General features: G+C 40.2%; 1 protein-coding gene across 2 annotated transcripts in view; it reads left to right on the top strand.

Annotated features, from left to right (window-relative positions):
• Nucleotides 1–20,404, top strand: part of ARHGEF25 (Rho guanine nucleotide exchange factor 25) — a 78,484-nt gene that overhangs the window by 40,624 nt on the left and 17,456 nt on the right. For both annotated transcript variants that reach the window (XM_070937979.1, XM_070937980.1), the window contains exons 3-10: nucleotides 6,835–7,145; nucleotides 7,873–7,950; nucleotides 10,363–10,490; nucleotides 11,006–11,072; nucleotides 14,469–14,572; nucleotides 15,074–15,143; nucleotides 16,574–16,663; nucleotides 17,499–17,591. In XM_070937979.1, the coding sequence (XP_070794080.1) occupies nucleotides 6,835–7,145; nucleotides 7,873–7,950; nucleotides 10,363–10,490; nucleotides 11,006–11,072; nucleotides 14,469–14,572; nucleotides 15,074–15,143; nucleotides 16,574–16,663; nucleotides 17,499–17,591 (941 nt within the window). The remainder of the gene's footprint in view (nucleotides 1–6,834; nucleotides 7,146–7,872; nucleotides 7,951–10,362; nucleotides 10,491–11,005; nucleotides 11,073–14,468; nucleotides 14,573–15,073; nucleotides 15,144–16,573; nucleotides 16,664–17,498; nucleotides 17,592–20,404) is intronic.

Genomic DNA, 20,404 nt, shown 5'->3' with positions numbered 1-20,404 from the left:
ATTGCTATTGCTATTGCTATTGCTATTGCTATTGCTATTGCTATTGCTATTGCTATTGCTATTGCTATTTCACAGCTGGGTAGGCTAATGTGCAATATCATGGTTTGAATCAGCCACCATAGATAGACTGATGGTGTTCTCATTCAAACAACCATGAGCCCAGCTTTTATTTCTACACTTTTGTAGGCTTTAATGAAAATGGTTCCCAAACTTTCTTTCCATCATTACCCAAAACTGCTTATCAGAAAGTCCTTTTTACTGTTGTTTATAAGAAAGGGTTAGGGGGGATCAGTTTTTTTTTTTTTTTTTGTAATATATGTTGAGAATTGCCATTAAAAAATCATGAAAAATACATTGCTGAAGAATAAAAGGAAATGTGTAAAGAAATCCTCTCCCCTTGTGTTTTGAGTCTTTCTTTCCCTCACATGGCTCCACCCACCAGTACACTGAACTCCTGAAGAACAGATGGTGGAAGGCGCAGCCTGTTACACCAGGCCTTGCCAAGGAACGTGCTGTGCACATTCCTCCTCCACTGATATTAATGGTTGCTCCATCACCCATAGAAGTAGCAGGAGGAATCTGAAGGAGATCAGCATTTAGCAACATATAGCTTAGGTCTGGGGTGTCAAACTCAAGGTCCGGGGGACAGATCCGGCCCACGGGGTGCTTAGATCTGGCCCGCGGGGCTGCCCTAGAAACAGCAAAGGACCAGCCCGCCGTGCCTCTGCCAGCAAAAACGGAACTTGGGAGGGCCACATGCAGCCCTCCCAGGCTCCATTTTTGGCTGCGATGGTCTCCCCTCCAAGCTCCATTTCCACTGGCAGAGGGCAGCAGGAGGCCGTCACAACTGGAAATGGAACTCTGGAGCCTGTTTTCGCTGGCAGAGTGCTTGGGCCACCATAGACGCCCCCAAGACGAGTGACGTCAAGCTGGCCATGCCAACCCCGACCACGCCCACCCCGGCCCCCGAGGTCAAACACAATCCTGATGTGGCCCTCAATGAAATCGAGTTTGATACCCCTGGCTTAGGTGAACATGGCTCTTGCACTCTTTACTCATGTTTTACTTCTGGAGAGAAGCCAGTGGGAATGGACTGGCATAACGTGTTGTTAAGGCAGACTTGAACAGCTATTTCTGACACACTTTTTTGAGGGTGGCCCAATCACTAGCTGGGACGCAATAGATTCTTGACAGATCCCTGTTTTTCTTTGTTCTTCCATACCAGCAAAAAACTAAGAGGTTTGTCTGTTGCCAGGGATGACGCTAGTCTTAAAGAGAGTGAAGCTGAGATAACATGTGGTAGGGTGCCATTAAAAACAGTGTTTTTAAAAAATATTCATATTCCTCATACAATGCAAAGCGGGTTTGTGCCCCTGTTTTCTATTAAAATGCTCAAAAAGCTACACCACACAGAAAATGTTGACCACTTCTTTCATCAATGATAACCCTGTAGTCGCCCTCATACCTCCCTCATCCATCAGAGCATTGGCCCAATTGTTTAAATTAGAAATGTCCCCACCTCAATAAAACGTGTGTTAGGGATGAAAGGTAATTGGCTTGTGGAGTTAAAATAGTTCATGCATTCGTTGAGGATGTGGCATATTTAGCCTAATTTACAATTATCTAGACTAGAGGTAAATACAATCTACATAAACTGCCCTTAAAAGTGGTTCACAAATGCATATATAGATACTACTTGGACCAAATAGCCAATTTGAACTTTTCTTTAAAGTCATTTGATTTGGAAACAAATCAAAATAAAACAAAAACAAAAAGTGGAGTCCAGTAAAGCTGTTTCTGATTTATATCACTTTAGAGTGCAAATGAGAAGTCCTTTCCATTCTCCTTTCCATTAGCGGTCCTTACATAAGCTTTCAACCTTGTCCTTGACTTGCTAGTTTTCTGTAGAAATAATATTTTCTGTGAAAGAACATTTAGTCAAGACGAATTTCAGCACTTCAGGTACAGGCTTCAGACCATGGAGTAATAAAGCAGCAGCGGTAAGAATGACATTGCATGCTATATTTTGTGGGTGCAAATTGTTTTTTTTTTTTTTCCTAAGCCTTCATCCCAAGTAGACCATGGACATGTACAGAGCTGATTGGTTGCCATAGCAACACCCCTCACACTGTCGTGTTAGTTTCCTAGGTGGGTTTAGATGCCTGTGGCATTGGCTTGACACATCTCTACTTCCTGACGCAGGCAGTGTTATTTCAGGAGCAGGTGCCATGCCACTGTATTGAATTATGGCCCCTGGCTAAATGGTTATTACTGCAATACAGTGGGGTTTTTTCTTCCTGAAAACAAGACTCCTTTATCTTGCTAGTTGCATTGGGACAATACTGCTGGCTTACAAACATTTATTGGAGTGTCTCCAACATGCATTTTCAGATATAATTCCCTGCATTCAGGCTCACTTCATGAGAGTAAGCAGAAAATGGGCCAAAGTAGCTAAACCAAACGTTTCTGTTGAAGCTAAGCATGATTTGTTTTGAAACAGATGTGGGGAAACTGCTTTTTCCACATATTTCTGGACTCCAACTTGCAAGATCCCTAACCAGCATAGTCAATGGTGACTGGAGTGGCAGTTCAACAACATCTGGAAAATAGAAACCCCTTGCAATTTAAAGTACATTTGGATCAGTTTTCATCAAATTCAGACTATACGGTGGTATACTGCTCAAGCGGAGCCGTATTTGAATCACTCACATGCCACAAAGTAATTAATTTACACAATCATACTGATTCATAGTTGATTACCAAATCTCAGTCATGGATTTTTATGGAAACGAAGCAGATACAGACTTCAGACAACATCCCTGAACTTTTATGAATCAGTTTACATGTATATTCTAGTCTAGTATTTATAATGTGAAATAGGGTCAAGGAGACCTCAATTTATATCCTCATATGGTTATCAAACTTTCTTACAGCCTTCTCTCTCATCTTAGATGACAGCTATGCTTCCTGGGCTATGCTGGCTCAGGAATTCTGGGAGTTGAAGTTCATAAGTCATAAAAGGGCCATTGTTCCCCACCCCGCTCTAAGATGAGAGAGAAGGTTATAAGGAAGTTTATTGTTCCCCACCCCTGCCTTAGATGGTAATTATGGAGGATGAGCTAGAAGGGACAGGGCTGTGTATATTGCACAGAGTTCCATGAAGAAGGTGAGATAAGTACACAACAAAAATTAATTCACCTGTGAGCCATCAGTTCTTGGTTCACACATCTATGAATTTTACTTGATTTCCCTCCCCATGATTATATTAATTGATGGTTGTTGTCTGATACACAGTAAAATAAAATTCTGTACGTGCTCTTTTATTCATAGATTCAACCAGCCATCAGACAATAAATAAATCCTAGACTTCAAGTACATATCAGTTTGTACAAATCTGGCATAAATATGTATGCAATCACTTAACTATGTAGTCAGCTTGCGTGCAACCGGTGTTTATTGTCTAATCCAGAATAAGATGTTATTGAGCTAGTAACCTTAGGGTTTATTTGAAAAATCACACATATTGTGTAACTGATCTCATAACTGCTTCTGTACACAGCTCAATCAGTCTACTTCCTGACACAGAACTTGGATTGTGTAAATTTAGCCTTTATTCTCACCCAGATGATTGCATTTTCATACATACTCAATAAATATTAATGCATACAAATGAACACCTGCGCCCATCAACCGGGGTTTAATTTAAACCTTATTTCATTATGTCAACTCACTACTAGAATATAGGAGAGGAATATTAATGTCCTGTCTTTGCTTCAGCTTTCGGTTTCTCTAGGCCCATCCGTTGCACTTAAATGAAGACTGTGTCTCCTAGGAAAGTGGTTGTACTCTTGCTCTTACTGAATCTTATGTCTTGATTAGAGGCATAAGCTGTGCTTCAAAACAACAACAACATCCTGTTCATGATATTGGTTGGGAAGGGAGAGAGAGAAACTTTTTCAGTGCAAAAACATTCAGTTCACTTCAATATATGTCCTTAATTTCAGGGGTGGTATTTGCTTTTAGTGAAATTGAGGGACCTGTAACTTGCAGTGGCTTTTCCCCAGACTGGATGCCAAATTTGGGGGGAATGAACTTTGTGTGTCATATATGAAATGGATATGCAGGTTTTCCGTCATTTAAGAAAATATCCAAACTATGCTGAAGTTTTTGCTAATTACATAGGGCTATTGTTAATGCAACTTCTGTTCATCTTCAAATTGCACTGAAGTTGTCCCAACAAGGTTTGCAATGAATGCATATAAAGCAGATGTGCTATAAGGCACTTTGTTTGTTTGTTTGTTTGTTTGTTTGTTTGTTTGTTTGTTGATTGATTTGGATACCGCCCAGTTCCAGATCAACTCTGGGTGCCACACAGTATTAAAAGACAAAATAGCAAATGCACTGAATATAAATAAACTGTAGAACATTAAAGAAGATGGTGAATCTGGCCAAAGATGTCATGTTATTCCTAAAATAAGACCCACCCCGAAAAGAAGCCTTATCATGTTTTTTACGCATGCGCTCAAATTAAGCCTTACCTCCAAAATTAGCCCTAATTAAGACCTCACCGACCCTGGAGTGCAGGGGGTGGGGCAAGGTTAAAAATTAAGCTAGGGTGGGAATGGGATGTGTGGAATTGCCCTACTTACCAGGCCTCGCACACTCCAGCATATACTTCTCCTTCTTCTGCAGCTGCTTCTTCTGTGGCCCACTTCTTCTGCGGCCCACAGAACTGTTATTGGCTGCAGAGGGCTTTAAGGAAGGCATCTGAAGGTGAAATAGAAGCCAGGGGGCACCGGGCTCATCAATCTGGAGCCCGTTTCTCAGGGCTTTCCGGAAGGCTCTGACAGCAAAACGGAGGCTCGGGGTGACATGTGCGAGTGGCAGCAAGTGGCCGCAGAAGAAGTGGGCTGGCAGTGGGCTCCTGCTACGCAGGACTGTTGTTGCCACCGCCACGAGGTGAGTCAATAATTAGACCCATCCGAAAAGAAACCCTAGCCGTTTTTTCAAGGATCAAAAGAAAATAAGCCCTGGTCTTATTTTCGGGGAAACACAGTAGAAAAACATATCACCCATCCAGTAAGGGCTACCAACCACCCTAGCCCAGAATCTAGGAAGTCTTTTAGGTTTCCAGAATACCATCTGATTGGGAGCTACCAAATTTCAGGGGGAACCTCATTCCAGAGGGCAGGTACTGCAGTAGAGAAATCACACTTCTGAGGTCTTGATAAATGACACTGCTTAACTTGAAGGAACTTGGAGCATGCCAACCCTGTCAGATCAAATCAGACACCCAGAGAGATAAGGCGTCCCACAAATAAACAGACCCCATGCCATACTGAATCCCATCCAGAAGCAGGCTGGCAACAAGTGCAACTTACGAAGCAGGGCTGTCACGTGGCATAACACAATATGCTCCTCAGTGCCAAAATTGCTGCTTTTTGAATCAGTTGAAGCTTCTGAGTGGGCTTCAAGAGCAGCCCCATGTAGAGCATATTGCAGTTCATACAAGGAGGCTGTGTTATGCATAAGGACCTGCGCTGATTTTTGAAGCAAAAAAGCGTAACATGAAATTTAGTATTCATTTTAAATAAGCTTGGCGAATGCAAAGGGATGCAATTAAGAGTGGCTTCAGCTCTTTGACATTAAGACTATTAACACCTGGTTTTTCAATGATGTGCAGATATCCCATTACATTTTGTAACTGTTTATATTCAAATAATGTTTTCTTGGTGATTTAAGATTTTTTAGTGATTGATTTGTATCATTTTAACCCTGGTTATGAAGAATGCACGTTCGCTGTTTAGAGTTGAATACAAGTGGAGCATTCTATAATCCTGAAAAATAAATAAATGCCCCTCAAATTAATTGTTGAACAAGTATCATGGGCAGTAGTGGGTTTCATTTACCTTCGCTACTGGTTTGGAACTGTGAGCATGTACGAGCACTCTTGCTTTGCTCACTGTGCTTCTGCATGCACAGAGCATCCTTGATGATGTCCAGGCAGGTGGGTGGAGCCTCCTGCAGCCACCACTGCCGGTTCACCCGAACCAGGCCTCACCGGTAGAAACCCATCACTGATCAAGGGGTCTATTTCCAAATAACTGGGTCCCAATTCCTACCAGCTTTTTTAACTACTCTAAATCTTCAATGTGGTCACCAGTTCAAATCTGATTCAGAGACAAAAGAAAAACCCTATCATCCTTACTACAAAGCATAAAAAGATATTTCGAGGCCTTCAAGATGTAATTCATAATTATTTCATTTGTTGGTCTTCAAATGCTGCCAGAACATTGGCCCGCTTTCTGCTATCCATTCTCTTGATAGCCATGAGAGTGAATGGTGCAGCAGCTTTTTTTTTGAAGCTGGACAGGATTGGGCTTGATCAGTGTGTAGGTTAAGGTTAGCCAAAAACCCCATACATGCAGCAATGAATCCTATTATTGAAGGAAAATAGGATAATAAACAAACCAACAATATAGAAGATTTCTTTGGGAAGGAAAAATAAAATTTAATAATACAACAAAGGGTATTTCCCATCTTACTACCTCAGGCTACTTCAACTGGACTTTCTACGTGCAACGCGTATACTGCCACCTTGAGTGAGGATCTTGTCCTTGGTGAGAATGTATAGAATACCATAGAGTACGCTTTCATAACTAGTGGAAGGACTTACAGGTTATGGAGTATAACTTATTTGGGCAGTCTTGAATCCATTTACAGGTTATGGAGTATAACTTATTTGGGCAGTCTTGAATCCATTTACTTGAATGTTTTGCCTTTGTGCTTTACATTTGTGATAATGCACTCATTGTCTCTGTCTTCTTCTTGCAGATCCATACGCTGTTGCAGGCAGCGATGGCAGCATCTCTGCATCAGTGGCTTCAATCCAGCCACAGGCATCTAGCAGCTCAGCTCCCAGTTCCCCTGCTTCCCGCCACTCAGTTAGCACCCTCAAGAAATGGCTTACCAACCCCGTGCGCAAGCTAAGTGGTGGTGGGCTACCTCGGGGAGAACGCCCACTCAGGAAAACAGAAGGCCGGACAAGGCGCCACGGGCGCCAGGAGGATCGCAAGAGTATTGACCTAGGCCTCCTCAGCCAACCAGAGGAACCGTTCGCTGTTCCACAGGAGTCAATCAGCACAGTAAGAGCAAAGAAATGCATGCCTGTGCAAACAAAAGCTATTTTGTTCAGTCCCTCGCTGCAAGGCAGGATTAGGCAACCGCCAGCCCTGATAGAATAGTCCATTGACTTTAGGCTAGCTTCCTGCAATCCAGATGTCCATGGCTGAGAATTCCCTAAGTTAAGATCCACAGATGTGGAAGGAACCCAAGTTGGAGATGTTGATCTAGATTACGAGACATAGAACAAATAGTTCATTTGAGCAAGCAAGACAAGACATATGCTGTTGAAGAACACTAGCATCATTATGCACATGATACTATGAATCAGAAACATCTGATCACCTATCGCCTGTCGGAGTGGATTAGAAAGAGTCAACCTTCAAAATAGCATTCTCCTTTTTCATTTGTCAGTACGATAGCATGAGTTATTCTGATTTGTCTTGTAACCTTTTTTTTTTTTTTAATATGGAGCCAGTTTCCTAGATGCACCTTGATGCCTATTTTTTTTTTAAACTTCACACTTGATTTACAGAAAAGCTTTGATTAAGTGTGTTCATTTTGCTGGTAGAACAAACTGGCAGCTGTGTAGAGCATGGGCAGAGATTTGGGGTGCTAAAAGTGTGTAATGATGTGAGCAATAGTGCTGTTACCTAAATGAAATTTAAAAGAGGAGGATTGGAAAGTTCTGTATAGCCTCTTATAAACCTGGGTATGAAGTTGTTTGATACCCTTCCCTTATAATTTCAGGATGGCAATACTCATCTCCCAGACCTTTCCTTGCTCTCCAACCTGCTAGAAGGAGATGGCTCAAAAACACCCAACCAGGTGGGTTGTGAAGGTGGGGAGAGGCAGGAAGAAAATACGTCTTGTATTAGATGTTGTTCAATGCACATCTTGATGGATGCTTGTTATATTTAAGCAGACTTTAAAGAAGAATCAACCACTTTTGTGAAGCGGTGAACACATTTGGAAATTTAAGCTCGAGACACTATAAAATATCTTCTTATTCCTGGAAGCAAATTTGGGAGGGTTTGTTTCACCAACACTCAGGATACTTTGTTTGTTTAAATGTATATGCTGACTTTATATAAATACAAATTTATGTACTTTTTATCTTTTCTCTGGGAAGATAGATACAGTTCCCACAACATTAGGATATAGGCTAGAAAGCCCCAAAATTGCACTCATGACTACTATGTTGCTTACCTTGGTTCAGAAAAATACTTTGACATTGAAGTTAAATATTTGCAGCTCATGCGGTTAGTGTTGCATGAAATGAGATTAGCTGCAGCCAAAGGCAGGCAAAGAATAGGAATGACTGGACAATCTTGTGATGACTTCTTTAATTGGTCTCAGTTCTGATTTACATCCTATTTTCTCTCCTTTTCTTTTTCTTTCCCTTCTTGAGCCAATTTCCCCTTTTAAAGAATTATGCCATCTTCATAAAAACCAATATGTACTTTACTTACAGTTCAGGCAATACCAATTCACAGGGAGCTAGGAGAAAAGAAATTATTCTGTGTAATCATACCAAGAAAGCAATTAAAAAAGAAAGTAAAATAAAAGTGGCAGAAACAGAGCGAGGTTAAGGAAACCTTCCAAAATCACAAAACCATCTAACTTATTAAGGTGGTAACTGCTACTAATAACTCTTCCTTGTGCATGTAGGGTTACTTATCTGAAAAAATTGGACTAGAAGACCTCCAAGGTCCCTTCCAACTCTGTTATTCTATTCTGTTCTGTTCTGTTCTGTTCTGTTCTGTTCTGTTCTGTTCTGTTCTGTTCTGTTCTGAATAGTTAGATGGGATAGCTTTATATGTAAGGTCCTCAATTTAATCCTTTGTCTTTCTTAAATACAAGATTGAAGAGAAAAACTGATGGAGCTGTGAAGAGCTACAGCCATTGTGTTTAAGTAGTATATGACGATTAGAACAGGTGTATCCAATCTTTTGGGTTGCCTGGGTTGCATTGAGTGAAGAGGAATTGTCTTGGGCCACATATAAAATATATAATATAGTTAATATATATACAATACATAACAAACTTCCTTCATTTTAAAATATTTTTATTATGATCTTGTGGGGCCCCATTACTACCTGTCCAGGGTTCTATGCGGCCCGTAGGCCATGGGTTGGATATAACTGGTTTAGATCATTGGATTGATTCCACATAAGATAGATTCTTATATTCAGATGAAGCCTACTGTTACTCAGAAGTTTATGTACACAAATTTCTGACTACAAACAGGCTATTAATGCTTTGTTGGCCAAAATGTTATTAGCAAATTTCAAGACATATTTATAATAGGCGTTCATTGATTTATAATAATGCCATACAGATTCAAACTTTAAAGGCCATAATAATTAGGTAAGGTGGAAACAGTTTGATGTTTCCATATAAATGTTTCTCTAAACAAAAATGATATAGAATGAAACAGGTTGCACTCAAGAACCACAGAATTCAACAATACTTTCATTGTGGAATTTGGCAGGCATCAGAGAAGGGTGCATGTCTAGTTTTTACAAATAACATCAGTTTTGGAACTCGATGTAAATCTTATTGAGAAGCAGTGCTTGATTTGCTCACAGATTATATACCTCTTTAAGTTTATTAAAACAGATGATCTGATAACCAAATCCAAGTAAATCAGTTTTCTTTTCTGCATATAATGTATATGAAAAACAAGTCATTTAAATTGGAAGGGCTTCTTTGTTTTGTTTTGTTTTTTAAAAAGAAATGGGTTCTATAACTTTCTTTTCTTTGGCAAAGGATCAGCTACCTGCAAAGCCTCCAGTAACTTGGAGCATTAGCGTATTTTCTTTCCCTTTGGGATTTTTGTTACCGCAAAACCTGGAGCAGCTCATGGTGGGTCAGCAATTTGCTTTATTTACCTCATAACTTCTAAAATTTCAGAAATGAAGGGGTTTCAAATTGCTTTTCAGAAGCTGGGAAATCAAAAGGGATGTATGGCCAATGTCAGTAGTGTCCAGCATCAAAAACAAGTATCTGTTCAAAAACAGAAAAGTAAACCCGGATTCGTGATTAATATTCCTTCCTGAGCACCATCAAACTTCTCATATTCTGAATGAGGTTAGGGGAAATGAGACACTACAGTATCTCTTCTTGCTTGAGTAAGATGTTTTGAGTTGCCTTGGTCCTCAACCTGCCTTTTAACCTATTATTGTCTATTGCAAATTTTAACATGAAATGGAATCTTTTCTCTTCTTTTTTCGACAGTGTCCTGAGCCCTCTCTGCTCCCCATGGATCCCAGAACCCCAGGGTCTCCCTTGGAACCTCTTGTGCAGCCCCCACTCTCTGAGGAGCAGGAAGAGGAGGAGAGGCGTAGTGCCTTAGAAAAGAGTATGTAAGTGATTTTCATTGGTGCAGTAGCTTAAAACCATGATGGGAGAAAGGGACAAACACAGGACTAGATGGAAGGCAAATGTAGCAGACATTTGAAAAGCACAGAGGCACAGATTTAATGGAGGTGAAATAAGAGTTATTTCATAGCTTTTGTACTCAGGATATATCCCACCAAGTCCTAAGTGTTGATTCCAAATGTGCTAGGATGACATGCTATATAGAATCAGTTGTTAATTATGCATCAACATTCCTGTAATACTTCAGGAAAAACTGACTGCTCAGATATTTGCAGCATACTTGCTCTGTCACATCTTAAGCAGCTTGCAAACAAGGTCCTTTTCTCTGTGTCATACAAGAGTCTCCTCAGCATAGAGAAGGCTTTACTGTATGTCTGTAAGTGGCACATGTGTGCAGAATAAGAAGATGGGAGGGATGCCGTACATAAGAAAAGAGGGAACAGGGCTCACACAATGCATTTCCTTCCCCTTAGACACTGCTGCTTCGTCTTGTCTGCAGGTTTGTTCTCAGGGAGTTGATTGAAACGGAGAAGATGTACGTGGAAGACCTGGGCCAGATTGTGGAGGTGCACACATATACTCTACATCTTAGACACTAATTCCCTATCCATCAGCGGGTCATCTCCAGATCTTTTGGGATCTTGAGCAAAATATTTTCCCTCCTCCAAAGAGAGTAGTTTGTTTGAGACTGCCTGTCTTCTTGCTTGAGGAGAGCAGAAGAAAAAGAAAATTAATGCTCGATTCTAATCTTCAGTCTGAAGAGCCATTCAAGTAACTATGGACTGACTCAGGGCAACCCTGTGTGATTGTTGCATTGCCATTCTGGGTACACAATGCTCCTTTGAGGTTTGAAAACCTCAGTTTCTTATGAAGAGAAGACTTTCCCCTTCAATTTTTTTCTCTCTTCTAGTCTGTGTCTCATTTTTTTGAGATGGGCTAACCATGTTCATACCAGTACCGTAGTATATTAAATTTTGACAAAGTTTTGACAAAAGTAAAATCCCAAAGTTTCAAATGAGAACCGGTTGCCCGATTTTGGGTACAAAATATATATTGGCTACTGGGGGAAACATAAAACAGGGTGGAATGTAATATCCTGTAGAGAGCACATTACTTTACAATGCGCTATTCTGTTGAATGTCTTAATTGTAAATTTTAACATTGAATCAGCTTGTACTTTGTGTTTACTTCATTTTGAGCCCTATTTATTTATTTCCACCTTCTGTTGCTTGTCTTTCAAAACTAGCAACCAGTCTATCCTCTTATGTCTTGACTAGTTGTGTACAAATTGTTTGACATTCAAACTCAAGCCCTGATTTTTTAATTCGAAACAACCTGTTTCAATCCTAACTATATGGGGTCAAATGTGAAACAACCCGCTTCATTTAGAATTGGAATTAGAATTCAGAAATAGAAATGTTTGCATATCTCTACGTTTGACTGCTGCAATTGCAGGGCGAGCAACATTTTTATAGTCAAGAATTTTATATATTAAAAATCACATTTTTCTGCCAGGCTGGAACTGTTGGCTTCTTTTATATCTCTTTTGAAAATTTGATAAGGTTTTACTTAAAAGCTAAAATATGTGGGCTCGTCCTACTGGAGGCTTGTTTTGGAAGAAATGTATTAGAGAAACAGTGCTCATATTAGCCTTTTAGTACTGAATATCAATGATTTTCCATCAGTTTTCAGCAGCAGAATTGTGGAATCATCTAGGCCAGGGGTGTCAAATTCAAGGCACGGCTGTCCTGGAAATTGTAAGGGGCCAGCCCACGTAGCTTCGACCCAGCCCATGCTATCCCGGTGGGCATGTGTGTGTGTGTGTGAAGGAGGCAGCTGGCCAGGCGTGCACAGGCCTGGCCCACGCCATCCCAGGAGGCATGCATGTGCACAGGAGGCGGCCGTGATGGCGGGGTTGGGGCCTGCCTGCGCCTGCCGACTCCTCCTCCCCCCGGCCCATGGAGGACTACTAGAACGCTGATCCAGCCTGCGAAGAAATTGAGTTTGACACCCCTGATCTAGGCTGTCAAAAAAAGGAAGTTGATGGTTGCATGTGAGCTTCTTGCTCACCCCATTATAGCTTTCTGAACAGCTGAGAATATAGCACTCACTGGATCACTTACTGTATCTGCAACTTTATTATTGATGCCTCTATGGTGCAGTATTTTAAATGGCTGACAGAGCAGAACCTCCCTTCACAAAAATTCTTCCTTAACGAGTCTTGTGCTTAGGCACATTTTTACAATATCAGTTATCTTGAGTTTTTCATCAATGCATCTCAGACAGGCCTGTAATTTCCTGGATGTTGTTTTCTTTTTTCCTCTCCATCAACCCCAGTCCCTTTCTTTTAAAAATATTGCTAATATATTGGCTACCTTCCAAGTTCTCTGTTAAGAAGTCTGATTTAAGAGATGTTACACATCTGGTCTCATGCTTCAGCAGTTCCTCAACTATTCTTTAAGATCTGTTGGGTGAATGCCACAGGCTGCAAAGCCCTGATCCTTATGGGGTGGGAGTGTGGGGAGCATTTATTTTCAATCAATTCTGATTCAGGACTGGGTATACTTCCAGCAACTTTTAAAGTAAAGACCAATGTACAAAATATATTTGATTCATTTGCCAATTTCCCTGACTCCTATAATGACTCCTACTATATTGTTGACATATAATGGTTTCATTGCACTTCTAACTAATTTCCTGCTTCTTATATTTTTAACTTGTATTAAAATAATACAAGTTGTTACGTGTTTAATATATTTAACAATTGGTCTTTCATTTTCTGCATTTTAAAAATATTTTGTCAGACACAATTATTTTGCAAAATGTGCGTTCATTTACGTCTTTTCTTGAGTTGGGCAGAACCTCCCTTTGTAATAAAATAATGCTTCCTTTTATACTTTACTGACTTTAATTTTCTGTCTGCTTATTGCTGAACTGTCTTCTTCCATTCCTCCTCCCCTTCAACTTGTTTTATTTGAGCTTCTATTACTACATATCTAAAATGAATTTGTATTTTATTTTAAAGTGTCCTCAGTTCATTACTGCCAATGAGTTATTTCTAGCTGAACTCTCCCATTTTTGCAATAATTCAAATTTTTCAGGTTTATAGTCAAAACGCCTAAGTCATAGAGACCTGGTTTAACGGAAAGGAGAGGATAGTACAGAAATAATCCTTGAACTTTGGTGAATACCAGAAAATGGAAGAAAAGGTAGCAGTAATATGTGTCCCTTGCTTGTCAGTCATAATATTTTCCGAAGTCCTTGAAAAAGAGCACCTGTTTGCTGCTTCTTCTGCAGTTCAACTTCTTTTCTCCAACAAATAAAAGCACTAGAGAAGGAATATAAATCTATCTCAACATAATATATTTTGGTTTTAAACTCCAATAAGCTCTTTACTTTGAGATATTGTTAACTGGACTAATGGGAGTTAAAATCCAAGCAAAATATAGAGGCAGGATGCCCATCCTACTATAAAGTATATTACATTCTAAGTAAGAATTTTTGAGTTTGTAATGCAACTTAGTACAAACTTGGTATTTGTAGCATGTTTAAGGAAAACAACTTTATCTTTGGTTTAGTAGGTCAACATATTGTTAATCATGTCTCCATGTAGACTAAAGGCATCTTATCACCCCAAAAATCTTCTTCTGTGACATATTTCATTGAAATATATTTAAAAATGAGCAGAATTTTTTTAAAAAAAGGGAATTGCTCTCATTGAGGAATCTGTGATATGTTTCTAAATATTAGGGGTTCCTCAGGGGTTCCTCAGAACCATAGTTGCTATAAATAAGGTATATGCACATGTACTCCTTTTCTCCCAGTTACCAAGTCAGAGCCCATTATCCCTACTTTCTGTCAGGGCAGGAATTCTGTCTTGATTCCTCCTTCATTCACTCCTTCCATGTTTCAAAGAAGAAACAAAATAGTTCCTCGTCTAGCCTATTCTTCTGATTTTGCAGGGCTATATGGTGACCATGAATACCCGTGGCATCCCTGAGGGTATGAAGGGCAAGGATAAGATAATCTTTGGGAACATCCACCAGATCTATGACTGGCATAAAGAGTGAGTGAACAAACAGTCATTTCTGGATAGAGCATGGTATGTGGTAACAATGGAACTTCCTATTGAACCTGTGGGCTTATGTAGACCTTTCCAATAATCAGGCCAAATGGCTATAATAGGAACTGTAGTCCAGTGGCCATATCTGGGGGAAGTCTAGTGTAACTTTGGATTATTACTTGGCAACTGTTTCAAGGGCTAATATTGACTCAGTGATTACCTATCTAGGTGAATGTGACCAATATGAAATTAGCAAAATAAGAGACAAGAATTTTGATGGGCCACTATCTTATGGTTGAACGGATTACTGATCCTCTTTCCTTTCTTTCCCAAAAGAATCCAGTCCTAAGAAGGACTCATATTTCTTAGCCTCCTTTGAAAAGCACTTTGGTTTGAATCTGTAATATAAAAGCCGGGGGGTGGGGGGAGAGGAAATGGGGGGATGGGATAAGGGTACCAATCTCATGGATACCATATCTGCTCCTTCTCCTCCCCCAACTGCAGTTATTTACTCAAGCAGCTGGAGAAATGTCTGGAGGACCCTGATCTTCTGGCTGAGCTGTTCATAAAGCATGTGAGTCCCTACATTTGGAGTGTAGAAGAGCTGTTAAAATAGAAGCTGAATGGTTAAATGACATTTCTGAATCGAGGAGCATAGATTTCTAGTTTCTAAAGACCAAGACAAAACAATTACCCTTTTTATTTGCATTAAAACATTTTGAGAACGGCCATGGTCAGATGCAGAATGCTGACCTAGATGGAGCTTTAGTTTGATTGAATCATCTAATTCCTCTGGAAAGCATGTCCAGTAGCCTCATTAATTCAGGGATTATGCAAGTTTAAGCATAAAAGAGGAAATCCCTTACTCATCTTAAGAAAGCTAGATGCTCTGATGATGATATTGATCCCGTTTTCTTATCAAGCATTTGTTAGCCTGACCTATGGCATATTTAATACAAGAGATTTTTCATTGTCTAGGAGTATTGGTAATTATTGTCCCACAACTGGTGATAAGTAGCGTGATAACAGTGCAAATGGAATGAGGTATAGAGTTGCAAAGTGAAATGTTATTTACATGTGGCACAGACTTCACAGACTTTTAAATCTCATAATCCTCAAGCACCATGACCTTTGGCCATTCAGTTGGTGATTATGGGAGTCATCAATTATATGAAGGTTGGAGAAAGAAACATTCTTCTGATAGAAGGTGGAATTGACTATACCATGTCAAAGGAATAGTCAGTACATCTGCCCTAGTCAATTTCATCCTGCAGAAGAACATTTAATAAAAACAATTTCAGTTTACAGTAATGAAGAAGTCTGAATGCTATTTATAAATTCAAATATCATCTTTGAAAACTAGGAGAATTGCTGCCTGAGAACAGATAGCTTTGTTCTTTTTTTAAAAAAGGCTACATTCTAAATAATATCAAACCCCAAAGAGAGGAGAGTTGCCATGAATCATTCACACCCTGGCTGAATCTTATTTTTCACAAATTTATTTTGTTGTTGCCCCAATGAATTACCATGATTAACACATAAATCTCCTTTGTAAAAGGAAACTTTGCTAAAATAAGATGTTTTTCCTAGTCTACTATTTAACTGTAGTAATTCAACAAAATAAGCTGCTATAATTCAACAAAATTGGCTGTAATCATTCAACAAAACAAGGTCTGATCCCAAATAAATGTGGGGCAGGTGTGTGGGTGTGTGTATAACAATAAAACAACAACAACATTTATTTCTTAGTAAGTATGCATATTCAATGGTTACGACTACAAGCTGTGAACTACAAGCTATGAAATGCTGGCTTAAGCACAGATAAGGATGAAACAATAAAAAATGCCTCAAAGGCAAAAGACAGCATGTGCCATAAAATAAGATTTTCATCAGAACTAGTAACTTGTATAAATTGCTCAGGAGGTTTGGACCTGGCTCTTTAACATACATGTTGTTAAATTGTATCCAAAGTGTTCACTGAACTGTTTCCCTGTTGTATTCTAGGAGCGCCGTTTGCACATGTATGTTGTTTACTGTCAGAACAAACCCAAATCTGAGCATATTGTTTCTGAGTTTATTGACACTTACTTTGAGGTAAGGGGCTATGTGCCTTGACTGCTGCTTTGTTCTTTCTTCCTGCCCTCAGCCTCTACCACATACCTTGCTTGTGTCTGACTCATCTCCTGCTGGCATAAGGGACTCTTGATTTTGTGCTGTTGTGTGCCCCTTTCTCAGCCAACGCAGATGAACTCCAGGGTACCTGGCAACCTCTTTTGGTCCTGTCATCTAGCAGCTCCCATCTTGAGGAGAAGCATTTGTATGGAGCCATTGCCACCCAACACATCTGCCTCTTCTTGCACACTACCACACATTCATCTTAATGTGGGTAGGCAATGATTTGCGAAACCCATGGGAATAACTCCTGGCATCTGTTAGCCGTAATAGAGGTGAGAACTCCCAGTTGAGGGAGACTTTAAAAGCCATGAACCATCAGAGGTTGCCTGTATTAACTCTTTAAATTGGCATAAGGAGTAGATGAGCAGCTGTTGACTGGCCCCAGGCTTCAGAATTGTCTTTTCTCTCAGAAATACCTGTCCTTGGAGCTAAGGGGTGGGAAAGAAAGGTCTTTTGAAAGAATGATGAATTTCCTATCCCTGGGGTCCTTCTGCTCCGAGATAAAGAATAACAGGCTGCAAATGTTCTTCTATGCTAAGCTCCATTCTAAATATGTAAGCGTGTGAAGCTGCTTTTAAATCTTAGATTTTTTTTTGGTCCCATCTTGCTTTCCCAAGTCTCTAATACTCTTCTTTCACTTGCAGGTGTCCTTTTAAAGCATGTCACATTTTGTGTGGTATCTGTATAGCATGCACAGTCAATCTCCCACACGTTTTTTTACAGACTTGGCTGTACATCGTTTTCTCTTTTCCAGGAACTGAAGCAGGAATTGGGGCATCGCCTGCAGCTCAATGATTTACTTATCAAGCCCGTACAGCGGATCATGAAATACCAACTGCTGCTCAAGGTGCTGAAGCAGAAAGTGGATTGTTGATCTCCAAAGCTAAGGGCAAAAAATCTTATCTCCAAAGATCTCCAAAGCCAAAGGCAAATCCAGCCAGGAAGGATCTATACACGTATTTCCTGCTGATCTTTAAAGAGCAAGTTTCCCAGCCTGTTATTCTCCAGATGGCTGAAACTCCAATTGCCTTAACTCCCCATTAATAACATGAATGCCCATCTGGAGAGTACCAGGTTGGAGGTGGCCTCTGTAGAATCCAGAGGGCAGAAATTGGTGAAAAGGAGCTCCTAACAACATCTGAGTTTTCTCTAGGGCAGTAGGCCAGTGAAATGTCACAAAAGGAGTGGCCTCTCCATCTGGTGATGTTTTTTCACCCCCTACTGGACGTTATTTCTATTTAATCCCCCAGAGTGAAAACAATGATTCAGGCTGAGGGGCAATTCCAGCCTAAAGCCTAAAGCCATTTGTTTCTTAATGTCAGCTGCAGAAATTCTACTCTAGACAAGGGCCACTCGAAGTTTATTTTATTTTATTTATTTTATTTATTTTATTTATTTTATTTATTTTATTTATTTTATTTATTTTATTTATTTTATTTATTTTATTTATTTTATTTATTTTATTTAGTTGGCAAGCATATATAAGATAACAGATATAAATATAAACATGATTATGAATACATGAAATGGATACAAATAAATGGGGACAGTGGGACAGAGACGGTAGGCACGTTGGTGCGCTTATGTATGCCCCTTACAGACCACTTAGGATTGGGGTGAGGTCAACAGTAGACAGTCTAAGGTTAAAGTTTTGGGGGTTTGGGGAAAAAACCACAGAGTCAGGTAGTGCATTCCATGATGATGATGATGATGATGATGATGATGATGATGTTATTATCATAAATTCCAATTAGCCTTATAAAAATTTTTTTTTAATCCCACCTTTATTATTGTTTTAATAAGTCACTCGTCAGCCTATTCCTCCTCCTATTTTCCCCACAACCACCACCTTATAGGTGGGTTGGGCTGAGAGAGAGCGATTGGCCCAAAGTCACCCAACCAGCTTTCATGCCTTAAGGTTGGACTCCTCCTGTGAGGAAGATGGGTGGTTTAAAAATGTAATAAATAAATAAACTCACAATCTCCTGCTTTGTTGATTGGCTCCTGTGGATACTACTGTGCTGGTGCCTGCCTTTTTCTTTTAGAGATTGATTCCTAATCATTGGTCCTTATGCCTTGCCTTTGCTTCCCCAAATGCTTGCATGCGTGGGTGCCTTCACTTTTCCCTTCTCACATTATTTCCTTTGACACTAATGCAGACCCTTTTGGGGGGGGGTGTCCCCCCCCTTTATGATACTTTGTAGTGCCAATGATACAATTGTATCAGGGGTGGGTTCTACTTACCTTTACTACCGGTTTGCGGCGGGGCTGCGCACGCACACGTGCTCTTCTGCGCAAGCACAGAAGTGATTTGATGACGTTGGGGTCGGTGGGTGGAGCCTCCCACCGGTTTTACTACCGGTTCTATAGAACCGGTGTGAACCGGGGACAACCCACCACTGAATTGTATCAAAGCAATAGAGAACAGGTTGTTCCTGCTTACATTTCTCCTTAGGACCATGGAAAGGGGAGCAAGGAAAAACTGTTTTATTTAGCTTCACAAAAATAAAATAGCAATGTTCCTACATTGCAGTGTAAAGATCGTCAAATTAAATGAAAGGCAGGGAAGGGAAAGCCCAGATGCAGGTATACTCAGGAAATGAGTCGGAAAGAAAGGAGAGTCTGGACAGAAAGAGCAAATCATTAACCCTACCTCCACTGAGAGATGTAAAGATGGAATGGAGCACCTGCTTATAGGGATGATTGTTAGATCAGATGCAGGATTATTTTAAAAAGTAACAACCTGCAACTGCTGACCAATAAACAACACTATAGCCCAGCAGTAAAGGAAGGATGACCCATTGGAAGAGAGGCAGTGTGCCCGGCACTGGAGCCAATCAGAACTGAGGCTGCTCTTAGAACAAGATGAAACGCTGGAAACCATCTTCTCTGAAGGACCTAAAATGGCTTGAGTTTAAAAACAGCAGATTTGAATTGAAGATGGAAAACCTGAGAGTGGGCTGCATTTGGAATGAGAGTGGAGGGAGGACATTCATCCATTCCTGCATTCAGAAAGCAATGAGTGGCCTGCACTAGTGATAGGCCAAACAGAAAGTATGCATCTGCCCAGTTCAGACATTAATGGCAACGAATTTGAATTTGTCATCCTGTCTACATTTTTGACATCAACTGTTTCTTGATCTTTTCCACCATTTTTAATCCTCCTCCTCCTCTTCCTTGGTAGTTCTGGTTCTTGCAGTTCTGGCGGCCTCACCCATTGTTGATGCTGTTGTAGTGTGTCTTTGATGTTGCTTCTCCATCTTCTTCTGGGTCTACCTCATATTCTTTGGCCTTCTCCTCTTTTTTGTATATGCTATATTTCCAATTCCCCAAATACTAAGGCCTTTAAAGGATAGCACTGCTGGTTTTAGTTTCCTTTGGATAAAGAGAGCCCTGGAGTTTTGTTGTTGTTTTGTGTTATTTACAAAAATACAGGCAACCCAACTGAGAAGGCAGATAAGCAGATATCCATCTGAGCCAGATTCCCATAGAATAATTATTACAACATTATTGCCTTCCCTCTTGCTCTGTTGTTCCAACTAAAAACTGCTTTGGGGCCATTTTTCTGTTAGGTACTGCTGTCAACCCTGTACCTACCCCACTGAGTTATCCTAGGAGCATTAACATTCTTTTTTTCTATTTAGGAGAAAAGTCACTCAC

Source organism: Pituophis catenifer, unplaced genomic scaffold, assembly GCF_029215685.1.
Source record: "Pituophis catenifer annectens isolate HBS135680 unplaced genomic scaffold, rPitCat1.0.hap2 SCAF_2, whole genome shotgun sequence".
NCBI classification, from domain to species: Eukaryota; Metazoa; Chordata; class Lepidosauria; order Squamata; family Colubridae; genus Pituophis; species Pituophis catenifer.
This window is presented reverse-complemented; position numbering and strand designations above follow the sequence as displayed.